The sequence below is a fragment of the Pleurodeles waltl genome, chromosome 1_2 (genome assembly GCF_031143425.1).
Source record: "Pleurodeles waltl isolate 20211129_DDA chromosome 1_2, aPleWal1.hap1.20221129, whole genome shotgun sequence".
NCBI classification, from domain to species: Eukaryota; Metazoa; Chordata; class Amphibia; order Caudata; family Salamandridae; genus Pleurodeles; species Pleurodeles waltl.
This window is the reverse complement of record NC_090437.1, coordinates 1,086,491,817-1,086,506,355: the sequence shown is the minus strand read 5'-3', so window position 1 is coordinate 1,086,506,355 and position 14,539 is coordinate 1,086,491,817. Positions and strand designations below refer to the sequence as shown.

The following is a 14,539-nucleotide window of genomic DNA, read 5'->3' as shown; positions in this document are numbered from 1 at the left end:
AGGGGCTGTTGGGCGACGTAGTTCTCTAATAGACTTTTAAAACAATTGAAGCACAAGGGCTAATAATAACATATAGCTTAGCCAATTATAGTTCATTGGTAAAACCTACCTTATTTTTATTTCATTCAGTAGGTATTGCAGTATAACATATCAATTTGTCTCTCTTCCCAGGGTACATGTTCAGTGCCTAAAACTTGTCCAGTGTTTTTCCTGCAATGAAGTTTAAAAAAAAAAAAAATGTTTATTTAGGCCGTAACCTTTTTTAGCGTTAAAAAAACAAAACACACACCTAATCACATAAAAATCCACTATGCACAATTAAATACTAGATCATAAATACAATAAAACGTGCCCTAACTATATAAATATACCATATATAAAACCCTACTATGTAAAATAATTGTTCTTCCTCAATCTAATAAATAAACCACAATATCTCTCAAAGTTGTATCCACAGTGATTAAAGATGGACGCAACAGACATGTCACATCTAAAAATCTCATGTCCATTAAGAGGTCAATCGCTTGTCCTCTTTCTCTGATACCATATTTATTTAAAAACAAATAGGTTTTAAGAACTTTTTCCGTTGGGTTGGGAACCACAATCAATCAATCAGGATATGGACTGAATTCATTTTCCCATTAAGATGACTTTGACAAACTTTCTGTTCATTTTGCAGACCTTCCTGGTTGCCGGACATAAAGACTGACGCATCTTAATGTTTGGAATCTTTTTCAAATCGGGGAAGATTCTATCAGGAATTTAGCAAATGAGCAATGGATCTTTTATTACTCACTTACAAGAGATACTCAGCCCGGGAGGCTTGTTTTAATAGACTATAGTCTGCTTTACTCACAACCATCTTATCGATTCCCCCTTGTTACCTGTATATTTAGTAACTTGGTGCAGGCCCAAATTCTTCCTCTAACCCCGTCCCCAGGTTAATTAACTTTGCAGTATTTCCTTGTTACGTAACTGGGAGATTTTCGATATTCCTACGTTATCAATTTTTATCCAGAATTTTAACTTCTCTGTACAAGCGTTTGTGTCCACCTTAATAAACCTGTCCACGGACGAGGTGGGGATGCCAAGTAGCCTTTTTAGACATTTTCCTTCTTCAAAATCACATCTTTTCCTACCCCCTATACCCATCACCTCTGCTCCATACGTAAATTGTGGTCTTACAATAGTTTGATAGGCTCGTAATACTGGTCGTAGAGAGGGGGCCCCCATATCATTTATCCAACCTTCCTTAGGCCCGCTATTGACACCAGTGCTTTATCTTGTGAGGAGGCGAGATGGTCCTTCCAGCCTAAGCTCTGCAAAAACCATACCCCTAGATATTTAGATTTTCTCACTCTCTCTATTTTTGTATTATTAATTGTCCAACTCATATTCTTCCTTTGCTTCCCTATTTTAAGCACTTAAGTTGTTCCCATATTTATTTTCAGTTTTTTCCTTATGTAATAATTCCCAAATGTATTCAGTTGCCGTTGCAATCCAATTCATTTAAGAACAAAGATCACCAAATCATCTGCATACAAAAGACAACTAATATTTCTGCCATTCATTTTGGGACTGAAAACATTTGGCAAACTTAGGACTTAAATCAGCAAGAAACAGAGAAAACAACGTAGGGGCCAGTACACATCCTTACCTGAGGCCATTTCCTAAACTGATTTTCCTTGAGAGTAAACCTGCACTATCCAGCTCCACTTGGGCCCACTTGTCCTTGTGCACTTCCTTGAGAATTAAAAGCAGGTCTTTCGGTATTCCATATCCCTTTACTACCTCCCATAACAGTACTCGATCAACCGAATCGAACACCGAGCTAAACTCAACAAAACAGAAATAAAGTGTGTCCCCCCCCGCATACACACACACACACACACACTCTATAGATTTCTTTGCAGTCACCCACAAACTAAAACAGTGATCAGTGGTCGAGTGACTCTCCTTAAAACCACCTTGCTCCAGAGGTATGACAGAATTTACATCCATCCACTCCTTAATCATCTTCAATAATATCTTGGAAAAAATCTTAACACCTATATCCAGCAAGTTAATTTGCCTGTAGTTTCCTGGAAGAGAATAAACACAATTTTTTGGATTGGTTTTATCACAGCCCCTTTCCAACTCTCCGGAAATCTTCCTGTTGCCAGGATTTCCTGGAAGACAGATTGAAACAGCTTGGCCCACCATGCAATATTAGTTTTTATTACAACTGCTGGCACATTGTCAGGGCCCGCCGTCCTTGTGAGTTTTACCCTCTTGATAAGTTTCCTTAATTACTAAGTCAGTGAGTCCCATCTTTCTTTCTTTCCTTCTCAACACTAAAGATGGTATTGCTCTGCTCTACCGCAACACATGATTGTATGTCTTTTTTTAAAACAAATTACCCACACATCCTCTCCCACTTGTCCCAGGGTGCGCTTTTGAGAAATACCTGTCCCACCCTGTACTAATCTCCAAAATTTCCTAACATAGTTAGATTCTATAGTTTTTAACATCACATCCCAACATTTTGTCTTTGATTCCCTTTTCTTTCATGCTGCCAAAATTCTGAGTTCCCTTTTTAAACTAGAAAGCTGTTGTCCCCCCAACTATGTTCCTTGCACGCCTTTGGTACCTTTCCAGTTTCCTAATATTACATTTTAATATCTTACATTCTTTATCGAACCAGTTGTTTGTTTCATGCTTCCTAGCTTTGTTTTTAGATGGGCCGATATTAAAATTTGTGACTCCAGGAGTAAGGCACGCATCAACCTTATTTATTACCTTCTCTGACTCGACTAAGGGAACCTCCCCAATATCTATAGAACTATAGTTATACTGCAGTTCCTTCAATAAATGTAGGTGCTTTTCCGAGAGCCTTGTTCATAAACGTTCTCAGTATTCAACATTAGGTGCCTCCTCTGTCTTAGGGCAATATCCATTTGGATAATAGTTCTTAACAGATAATGATCACTCCCCTCCACCCGCAGGACCTCAAAGTTCATCACCAGCATGTAGACCCACATCGCTCCGAAAACATAATCGATTGGGCACATCGGATTGCCTTGTTTAAATGTTTTTCTACCTGGGATATCTTAAATTCACTAATCCATTTGAAAAAAGGGAAATCTAGTAAAGCAATATCCTTCCCAGTTGCCACATTATTTGGCATACAAACAAGTTGTATATTAAAACCTGCGAGGCACTCCCCATACTTTCCATCCACCAACTCAGAAAGCAGTTTACAATTAAAATCTCTCATCATAATAATCAGGGTTTGAGGGTATAATTCACCTATGGCAATAACATCATTCTTAAACAATTCAGTGTGCCCGGTATAATCAGCACTACCATACACATTTATATATACAATTAAAATGATATTATATTTCTTTCTCCTACCTACATCCAGCGGTTGTAAGCCACAGGCCATTATCCAATCACACCGTGTTTTATTCTGCCATACCCTGGAGGCAATTTGGGTCGAGACCAAGGTTAACAATCCCCGTAGGTCCGGCCTACATTGTTTTCTTTGGCCGATTGATAAATCGCCATAAAACCATAATGGTGGGGGTTCTCTGCACAGCCTAGTCTCCTGAAAACATAGAATACTGCCTTATAATTCCATCAACCACTTGCTGTTTCCTTACACTACTTAGCCCATGTCCCAGGAGAACAAACTGATGCTGTGCAGAAAGGCCTGCTCCTAATCCACCTCACTTAAATTGTGGGCCATCTTTACCCCCTTCAAACAATCGTACATGTTGAGTTGAGATGGACTACCCCCATATTCATTTTTATCCTCTGCAGGGATAGTAACCTTGATCCTGCCTACTCTGTTTTCCATAACCAATCTATTACTCGTAGGGCCTTCCTGCTGCCCCATTTAACTTGATTTAACTGTAGTCCACCATGATGATTTAGAAAACCTAGAATGTGACTTGTGGGATATCCCCCATCTATTACCCTGGCTGGCTCCCTAGATATTTTCACACCTTGGATTTGTATCTCACGTTCTGCATTAAGAATGGTATCTCTCACCAATCTTGAGTACAACAGGAGCTTTGCAACATTTTTACCATCTGTCTTTTGCAGGAAGCCTTCCCGTTTCAAATCAGTTGTTAAAATTGACTTTACACTAGGACACAGGGAAAAAAACTTCCAGAAGCCATGACCTGTTTAGGGGGAGTAACTTCCTTATCCTTTTCCCTCCATGTCTACCTAACATAGGCTCCAAATACACCCATAAAGACTTAGTTGCCTTCTGTGTAGCTTCAACTCCACCCAACGATAACCCTTCTACATTGGGATGCCTTCTGATACTTCGCTCCCCCGTGTATCTATACTTTTTATCTCATTAATATGCTTTTTTCTACTCACCATCTCCTGATTACAGATTTCATAATCATCACTTGCTTATGCATTCACCAACTAATCCTTGCTTAGCTACTGTGTCTCTGGAAAACAATGCATTGTACGTACTGCAGTGGGAACATCACCTGCGAGGTGAAATGATGCACCTCAAAGCCATTCTTTTACTAATTTATTTATTGTGTTTTTATACAGCCCTACGTGTTTCTGCACACTGAAAGCATACAGCAGTAATTGTCATCAACAAAGAACACCATGCTTGATCAAGGAGAAATAAAATGAGAATACAAGGGGGCGGAGCAGAAGGATCTAAGAGAGCAAAGGAAGAGAAATAAAACCATGATAAGTGAGATACACAGCAAGGATTTCGACCTATTAAATAAGATATTGTTTGAATAAGAAGAACACGGATAGGGGTTGTTTCAAGGGACTGAAGCCTCTTCAGAGAGGGTTTTTTTTTTTTTTTTTTTTTTTTAAATCTCCAACTGCAAATATTCAACACTTAGTTTAAAATTTTAGCATGAGTCCTAAAGCGTAGTCTAGACTAGTATGGCTGTTTAAGTGCACTACTTTATTCCCTGTGGTGGGAGGGAAAATACTCCTCTGAAACCACTTCTGTAGATATCTTAAAAAGTAACAACGGTTGCTGTAACATACAGCTAAAGCTATCAAGCCTGTGAAGCCAGACCCAAAAACCATAAGTGGACCAGTTTTTCAGGTAAGTAACCTATTTTTGGCCTATTACTTAGTCGTGTAGGTTTACACAATTGTTAGTTTTCTGCCATCAGTATGTTTCATGGTGTGGATAAACCAGGAATCCTTTGACAGTTAGGATTTTCAACTTGCACAAGTGCAATTGTGCAAGTTTAGGTACTCCATTCTGAAAAGAGCAACACTGCATCCAATGTAACCATGCATTTTCAGTGAATCACTGCACATTGTTTGTGAGCTTCCCACAAAACATGGAAGTTTCACCTCGGAGGAGGGCAGTTTTACGGTTCTGAGAGAGATCGTATATTATAATGTTGTTTTAATTGAGTTAGCATAAGTGTAAACAAAGCATAATGTCCTACATTTTATGGTCTCTAAACGGTTTGACTTCTCATATATTGCGAACAGTGCTTGCAAAGCAAAACCATTGATGGCTCAGATTAGTATTCTGGTTTATGAACACACAACAATTGTTGTATAAAATAAACTCATTGTGTTCTTTTTTTAAGAGAAGGAACAGGGAGTAAATCGAGCAGAGATTATTCAAGAAGATGTTCAACCACCAGGTAAATTATGTAACAGTGCCTCCTTTGTGTGTTTGTAGCATCTAGAATGGTTCAGGCTGGCTTCAGACGTCACCCTGTGTGTTCTTTAAGAGAATACTAAAGGCAGCGGTTCTTAACTTTGTGTTTGCAGACCTCTCATGGTCATTTCGCCTACTAAGGCTGTCCTTTTAGAAAATTAAACTTTAACAGAGTAATATAGTTTAAGTACTTTAAAAAAGCAAAATGAAAAATGTGAAAACGCTCTGTAAATGTGATGAAATTTGAAACTGCAGACTAAAATTTAAGTTGGTACCCTTAGTTTGACTCATGGGAGCAGCACAAATACAGAAGACAGAATCTAGTAGAGCTGTTTGGGAGCCTCAACTGAAGTATTTGTATGCACTGACAAAAAGAGCTTGCATTAGGAGCAAAGAAGACGAATTAATATGTTAGTGTGCAGCATATTACTTTTTTTAAAATAAAACCACATTTTGAACAGCTGTCACCTTACCACTAAAACTGAAGTCTGAATTTTTGTATATTTTTTGTTTGTAAATTAAGTCAAATATTTCCTAACGTGTATTTGTTTAACTTGTTGTGTAAAATTGTTTCTCTATTTTTGTGTATTGGTTTGGGGTTCAAATGATGGAAATGACTTGGATTGAGGTTTGCAGCTTCCAGGTGTAATTCTGTGGAATCCACAGAAGTTGAAACGTTAAGAACCGCTGTCATAAGGCATTGGTAGAAAAATATGCAAATCGTTCCACATGTAATAAACAAATGTGTACACTTTTGTAAAAACTATCATTGGTAGAGTATTATTGTTACAGAAAGAGAAGTTGAACTGCAATAAAAATGAGTCAGTAATGGGTGGGATCGTGATGGTTGGGATCTTTGTAGTAATCTCAGCCTCTGTTTATTACTTTGGGTCGCATCCCAGTCCATCGCTTTTATGTCCACCATGTAACTTCAGATTAGACCCAGCTATATGCAAATCAGCCTTGATCCTGCTCCAGTAGCCCCGATGATCATGTACATAGGTGACACTGTTGACCTCGGCTACTGGAGTTTTCCACAGCCTTTGACACAGTCTCCTACCCATCCTTTTCAATCAGCTGCACCAAGCTGACCTCCAAGATCCTGAACTTTGTTAAATTTGCTTCTTTCTGAGAGGCCACACCTAGTCAGTCAGCCAGGCCCCCTTCACCTCAGACGTCGTCAACCCCATCTGCAGACTTCCCCCAAGGATCCTCACTCATCTCCATTCTGTTCAACGCCTACATGACCCCTCTTGCTAGCATCAACCGCGCCTAAGGATTCAACATCATAGCCTACACAGACGACACCCTACTCATACTCTCTGAAAAGATGCCAAACACCCAGACCAATTTCTCCGCCTGCATGACCGAAGTTGCCTAATGAATGAAAACCAGCTGCTTCAAAAACAACACAGACAAGATGTAAGTAGTAATCTTTGGCTTCTACGCCTTGCTCTGGGACTCCAAATGGTGACCTCAGAGCTACCACTTCAGTTCTTGAATTCTGCAAGAAACTGAAGCTCTGGCTCATCATTGTGCTCCGACCCTGGCTGTGCCCGCACAGCTCCTGCTTCAGTGCCAGGATACTCTGCCGGGCCAGTTCTGTTACCTTGTGACATGGTTGCCAAATTGTTCACTTCAAGACTTGAATTCCTAAACAGAGCTTCTACTGTGCAAAGATATAATTTCAAGTTGTCTATTTGCAGTCATCTGATTGCATCTCATTGATCATAATGAGCACATTTAAACCAAGCTTTTCTTCATCAACAAAGTTTTATTTTTGATTTCTATATTTAACATAAGATATCGCTATGTCTACTTCGAAGATATTACAGACTTCTTTGGAGAGATATCTGTAGTGCCAGGGTCGCCTGGAACAGAAAATAGACCCTGTGACCAAATTAAAAGCACCCCCCCCCCCAATTAGTGAATCAACTAACTGAAAAGATGACCCACGTTTGGAAATCAGAGCAGGACAGCTGTATAGGTATTTTGTTATATATGGGAGACTGTATAAACATGTGCTTTCTGCAGGCAATGTTTGTGATAATATCAGGGAAACCAATAGTAACAACTGTCCCACCTGACCATAAAACTGACCCACAAACAGCCCATGCTGTAATCTGTTATAGGGCCCTTCAGCCACTGCCAGACTGCCATATATATATATATATATAAATATTAACATAACACGTTAAAAGCATGCATAGAAAGCCAACATGATCATTGTTAAAATTCATGCTGTCATTATACACTTGTTGAAACAAAAACCTGGTTTGCTTTCAGTGTTATTACTGCAAATAATGTTACCCTCCAACATTTAGTACTTTAACTAACTCCATTTTATGTTACAATACATAACACATCATGTGCCTAATTTAAAATTATCTAAAGTAATTGAAGGTACAATTGTGTAAGCGCACACAAAAATAAAACTGTGGATTACATTTTTTGTGTCATTAGAGTTATGAGGCCTATTCAGTGTGATATTTGCTCAGCTCATGGGATTAACCCCATCTGTCCTGGGTTTTGGTTGTTGGTTGGTTGCAAATTCAAATGTGTCTTAGAAATGCATTGTTATGTTATTTTATTTGCACTTATAAAGCGCCTGACTACCCGAAGGCCTCGCAGCGCTAAAAGGACAACAACAAGAGCAAAAGGAAGGGAAGACTAGATTTTAAAAAGCCAGGTTTTAATACCCTTTCGAAAATTAAGTTCATGATTGGTTAATCGAATACTGAGGGGTTGGGAATTCCACAATTTGGCTCCACAATATTCCATCGTAGCACCAACCCATCTGGCTTTTTTGATTTTAGTTAGTAGAGCCAGTGCTGTAGATGCTGATCTAAGGGCTCTGGCGGGTTTGTAGAAGGTGGCTAGGGTTTTTAGCAAGTGGGGTCCCCTATTATGTAGTGATCTGTGGATGATGCATAGGGTTTTAAATGTTATGCGCTGTTCCACTGGAAGCCAGTGGAGAGAGGATAAAGCCGGTTTAACTGAAGTATGCCTTGGGATGTCTAGTAGAAGACGTGCCGCGGTATTCTGAACCACCTGCAATTTCCTAACCACATATTTAGGGGAGCCAAGAAATAGACTATTGCCATTGCCAAGTCGGGACAGAATAATTGCCTGAACAATGAGTCTTTTTGCAAGAGGTATTACAAATACCTTTCTCAAAAGTCTCAGTGACCCAAAGCTTGCAGGCGAGATTTTCTTGGCATGATGTTCCAGGGTGAAATGAGGGTCTAACCAAATTCCAAGGCTTTTAATATACTTCTTGGGAGGAGGCAAAAACTCTAGCGGGGAGATGGATAGGGGATTTTTGCCAGGGTCCGGGTGGTGGCCGAGGATCATTATTTCTGTTTTGCCCCCATTGAGTTGGAGCATACTGTTTGTCACCCATCTAGATATTGCCTGAAGACATAAAGGCAAAGCGGATCCTTCTGACCCTTCATTTGTAGAGAATGAAACCACTAGCTGGGTATGTTGTGCGTAGGAGACCAATGACAGTCCAAAAGACTCCACCAGCTTTGCCCGGAGGGGGCCCATATATATGTTGAATAATGTAGGGTTAAGCGAGGGTCTCTGAGGGACCCCACAGCTCAAGTTCAACCTATCAGAAAAATAAGAACGGTCCAGAACCTGAAATGATCTGTCCTCGAGAAACGAGGTAAGCCAGCTGAGTGCTAGACCTTTGATTCCAATCTCCTCTATCCTTTGGATAAGCAGATGATGATCTACTGTATCGAAGGCAGCACTCAAATCAAGAAGTATAACTGCTGTGATATGGCCCTGATCCATTTGCTTTCTCGCCTCTTCCATAATCGCTATCAATGCAGATTTGATACTGTGAAGAGGCCTGAACCCCATCTGAGTGGGATGGAGAATATTATTATCTTCCAAGAATATGGATAATTGGGAGTTAATGTATTTATCCAGTATTTTAGACATTGCAGGAAGCAATGATCTGGGCCTATAATGTTTTAGATCTGTGGCGTCTGAGTTTGGTTTCTTCAACAGGGGCTTAACTATCACATGTTTCCACTGTTCAGGGACAGAGCCTCTGGTAAGAGAAGAGTTCAACAATTCAGTAAGAGTAGGGGCAATGGCCGGGCCCCAAGAGCTAGTACAGAAGGAGGAGTTGGATCCAAAGGTGAACCTGACTTTAGTGTAGTGAGGAAAGAAACCATCTGTTTCTGAGATGGGGGGAGAAATGTGACCAGGTGGCTATATCTTTTTGAGGGATTTTGGCTTGAACTACCAGCTTGGCCTTATCCCTTGAGAAGTTTGAATAAATAACACAATTTTTTTGTTGAAAGAACCTAGCTAGATTATGACTATGTACTTCTGAGGCTGCAGTTTGGTCACCATCTGTAGGGGAGTGAAGTATTTCTTTGAGCACCTGAAAAACCTCTTTAGAGGAACCCGAGGCCTGTTCAATTCTACCAGACTAGTATGAGCCTTTTGCTGATCTTATTACTGCATGGTAGAGCCTGGTAGACTGCCTATATTCCTCCCTTGCAGCCGGGTCTAAGGATTTCCTCCACTTTCTCTCTTTTAAGTGATGACAAATGTGGAGTGAACCACTGAGCCTCAGCTTTCCGACGATTCCCGGTTATTATCTTATGGGGGGAGAAGGGTGTCAAGACAGTTGGTAATCCAATCATTGAATGGATCAAATCTATCTCATTAGCTTTGAGAAAGGTAGATTTCCGGCTATCTAGCAGCCTGATCCATTCACCTGTATTGAGATTATGCCAACTACTGCCAAACCGGACTGTGGGCTGAGGGGAACCCTTTAGAGGTGGAGATGGCTAATTTTAACGGAATTAGTAAGTGGCCAGACTATACCAGTGGGAAATTGGGCATGGAGCAAAGCACTGCTAAGTTGCTAAAGACTAAGTCAATAGTATGCCCCCTATCATGTGTCGGGCCTTTAACCAATTGCCTTAGACCAAGAATTTCCATGTCCGCCAAAAGGCATCTGGCCGCTGTCAGATCTGAAATATCTATTTGAATATTGAAGTCACCTAAAATAGTTAGATTGGGTTTATTACATATTAGATCGGCAAATTGGTCGGGAAGAGAAAGAGAATTTAAGAAATTATCTGATGGTCCCGAAGGCTGATAGAGCAAAACTCCTGCAAGGGTGAAATTAGCATTAAGGGTCAAAGAAAAAAACATACTTTCGTAGTCTGTTAATTAAGGGGGGCGAGAACTAAGCTTGAATTCTTGCTTATATATGATGCCGACTCCTCACCCTCTTATTAATCCTTTCTATCAAGTATCCTGGGGGTAGTACCAGACCTATGTCAGGCCTAGACCCCTCGTGCAGCCATGTCTCAGTGAGGAACAGGGCCGCAGGAGCGATGTCACTTAACAAAAGATTAATGTCTAATTTATGTGCTGACAATGAGTGGCAATTTGCTAGCAAAAGAGTTGTATGCAAGTTGGTATCAAAGGGAACGATTATTCCTTTATATTGAGGGGCCCACTTACAAGCAGGGCAGGACCACCTACCCTTCCTCAAGTCAGGACACACCTGACAGGCTTCAGGAATGGAAGGTCTAAGGTTCCAGAGGGTCTCCGAGGCGTAACTAAGGCCTGGGCCCATTCTGGCGCGGACCCGCAGACGGCTATGCTTTATATTTTGTGCTACTATGAGTTTTGTTTATTTTGCTTTTATGTTATGTTGCATTATACCAGAACATATTTGAGTATAACTACTTGAACTTCTAAACATGATGGAAAAGCATGACGTATACAATATGTGCGGATCTTGATTGAGTAGGATGCTATTTATTACCGTACATTTTTTGGCGGTTATAAATAGCATACTGAACTCTTCACACCTGTGTGTGTATAAAATAGGAGACAAGCAACATCATATTAATATTATATTTTATTCATAGGTTTGAAAGTGTGGTCGGATCCATTTAACAGGAAGTAAAAATCTTGACACCTCATCCCACCCGAGGAAGCTGGAATTTCGTGACAGGACTGTTCCTTTATATTATGAAGAGAAAGTTGCACTGAAGAATGTATTTGAATAAATAATTGCTATTTGCAGGAGAAATCGGACACCCAGGTTTAATAAATATTTATGGTTGTTTAATTGTGGACGCTTCTCATGTATCTAAACCATTCACTTATTTCACCTTGCTGGTAATGTGCATACAGAGAAGAAAGGGATTTTCCATATAAACAAGTCAGTCTGCATTTCTGCTTTCTTTGGTTTGAACCGCATGACTGTCTGTTAGCTGATGCAGGCTCTGTTTTTGTAAAACCTGTTTAATGCAGACAGTAAAAATATGGAGGTGGCAATAGGGTGGTGGAAGCCTGGAAAATAGCTCAAGCCAGAGCTGTATGGGAGCATCTAGCATCTCTAAAAGTTGTGTATACAGATACTGCTGGTGGAAAAGTTTGAGACTTGTTTACATGAAAGAAACTTAGCAGTCCCGCGATGGTGTCCCCAATAAATAATAACATTGTATTGCGGTCGTTTGTGAGTTATTAGAAAAATACTGCCGCCTGTTGTTGAAATACTGCTGACTTGTGAAGTACAGAGTTTTATTGTAGTTGCGATTTAAAATTCAGCGAAGTTCAAAATATGTATGTTCTACATTTCTGATTATCCTTCCAAAATGCAGATTATATTTGTCATGCTTTCAAAAGGATCAGTGACATTAACTGAGCATAGTATTTTGTGTGAAGGTTCAGTAAGTACCATTTGAAATGATTGCAAGGAACAGTGAACTCTATCAAAGCAGAAACACCGTTCCAGCAACATCGAGGGTCGGAAAACGTATTTCATATATATTCTGCCTAACATCACGTCCAAGGGAAAAATGCTATACTCCTCCATCTAACACTGCTTGGCAGAACCAGTAGGTCTGACCCTGGCAAGTAAGTGTGATGGTTACTTTTTTCATTACAAGCCTATGCCACAAGAAAAGAATAAAAAAAGAAAGTAATATGGCAACCATAAGCTTACAATAAAATGTTTAAGTTCAAGAAATTATCACAGATGTGGCTGTTTTACTAGTTATGTTTTAGTTAAAAAACTTTTCAGTTATGCCAAGAATTTTATTATTTATGTTGTTTGTGAATGAGATAAGCCTAAATCACTATCTAATCAAGCACTCATTGCTTCAGTTGTACAGTTACAATGTCACTTAAACATTATAACATCAGCTATAAATAAAAAAGGAGATGGAACATGCTTTATAACTGGGCACTGAAAGTGCAGACAAAATAAATAACCAGTATTTAACTTTCATATAAAAATAGATAACATAAATAATATCAACTTTTGTCACTGAAGAGAAAAGAGATTTGTAAATGTGTATGAACAATGTGCCCAGGCTTTGTGCAATCACTGAAACTAACGGGGACCAAGTTGACTGACTTGCGTGATGTATGCTTTTGGGTGGGGATGCACAATTTTACAGACCAGTGGAAGAAAGCAGTTGACCCCTTTATGTAGCTTTATTTAGATTTTTGGGAAAAAAACATAGTCTGATAAGACACCTGTCTCAAAATATAGGCCAGAATCTAGGCCTTCGTACAGGGAGTGGGCTTTGGCTCCACACAAGGGAGTACTTTTCCTCTTACCTTATATAATTGGCTGCTTAGTGCATCTTTGGCGGTTTCCTTGTTATTCCTTTAAAATGCAGGAGGGACTGTTTTGCATTTGAAAAGTGTTTGGCACCTTCAGTTGTTTATCTCTTCTATTTATTCTAATTCTATATAGAACGCAATGAGTGTTGCTGTTGTTTTTCCATAGCAGGGGCAAAGCCAAAAGGGCAGGCTTTAATGTGATAAACAACATGTATGCATGTATCATTTGTAAAATGCATTTGGGAATGCCAGTGATTGCATGCGTTGGCACACTAAATACAACAGGATTGGCTTTGCCAGTTCTTGTTTTCTCTTGGGTGCTGTGTTCGTCCCCAACGCCTTCCTTGCTCATGTGACCATGACATACTGGTCCACAGAAGTGCCTTATGCCCCAGATTCTTGAAGAAGCCTGTGGGCTATGCGTTTCCCAGTATGAGGTAGATGCTGGTCCTAGTCCTTTAAGAGAAGGGCACACTGTCCCTGGAGGCTGTCCACGTAGAGGCTCATCTGGCACAGCATGACCAGGCTGTGGTGAAGGGGTCAAACAATGAAAGAGCTCATTACCTTCTAGTCTGTCTTTCTGTCCTAGTCCTAAAATCATGAGCGTAGAACAAGGAGCAAAAATTAACTGATTAGGAATGCTCAGTGAGTCCTGTGAATAATGCCCCAAACTGTGGTCCCGCCTGCTCTGCAGTGCGAAGGACCCACATCTAGAAAACAAGGCTACTGAAGCAAGACTTGTGTAAAAGGGTTAATAACACAAAGGTTACAGAAACAGTGTGGGAAGACTAGAAAGAACAAAAGAAAAACAAAATAAACAGTTATCTGAGGACACAGAAGGTCAGATATTCCATGTCTGCAGAGTGAAAGAACAGGAAATGGTGATTCCTAGTTCCTCCGACTGCATTATGGGTAAGTACCAGCTATATTGGAAGAACGTTTTTCAGTAGGCTAGGTAACAGTTCTGTCCCCACAGGAAAATTGCTCATGGTGTTAGGACTGTGATAGAAAGACCTGGACTTTTCGTAATGAAGATTACTGGTAAGTTACGGATCATTAACAGTCGGGTCTGGGCACAAGAGCATACAGTGCCTGACCAGAGAGCATCACCGTCCTGCGCCTCGTGCCCCAGGACCAGAATTAAAACAGCATAGTTAGGTAAGCCTGAAACACTGATTCACAAATTGCAGATCGTAGACAGCACTACAATTTGTATGAATTAGTGTTTAGAGGCAGACATGGTATATCCAGTTACTGTAC

General features: G+C 40.1%; 1 protein-coding gene across 1 annotated transcript in view; it reads left to right on the top strand.

The window, feature by feature from the left end:
- The window catches only part of SMIM20 (small integral membrane protein 20), a 36,233-nt gene extending 24,081 nt beyond the window's left edge, over positions 1-12,152 (top strand). The window contains exons 2-3 of the mRNA XM_069202146.1: positions 5,586-5,642; positions 11,572-12,152. Of these exons, the coding sequence (XP_069058247.1) occupies positions 5,586-5,642; positions 11,572-11,609 (95 nt within the window). The 3' untranslated portion in view covers positions 11,610-12,152. The remainder of the gene's footprint in view (positions 1-5,585; positions 5,643-11,571) is intronic.
- The last annotated feature ends 2,387 nt before the right edge of the window (positions 12,153-14,539 follow it).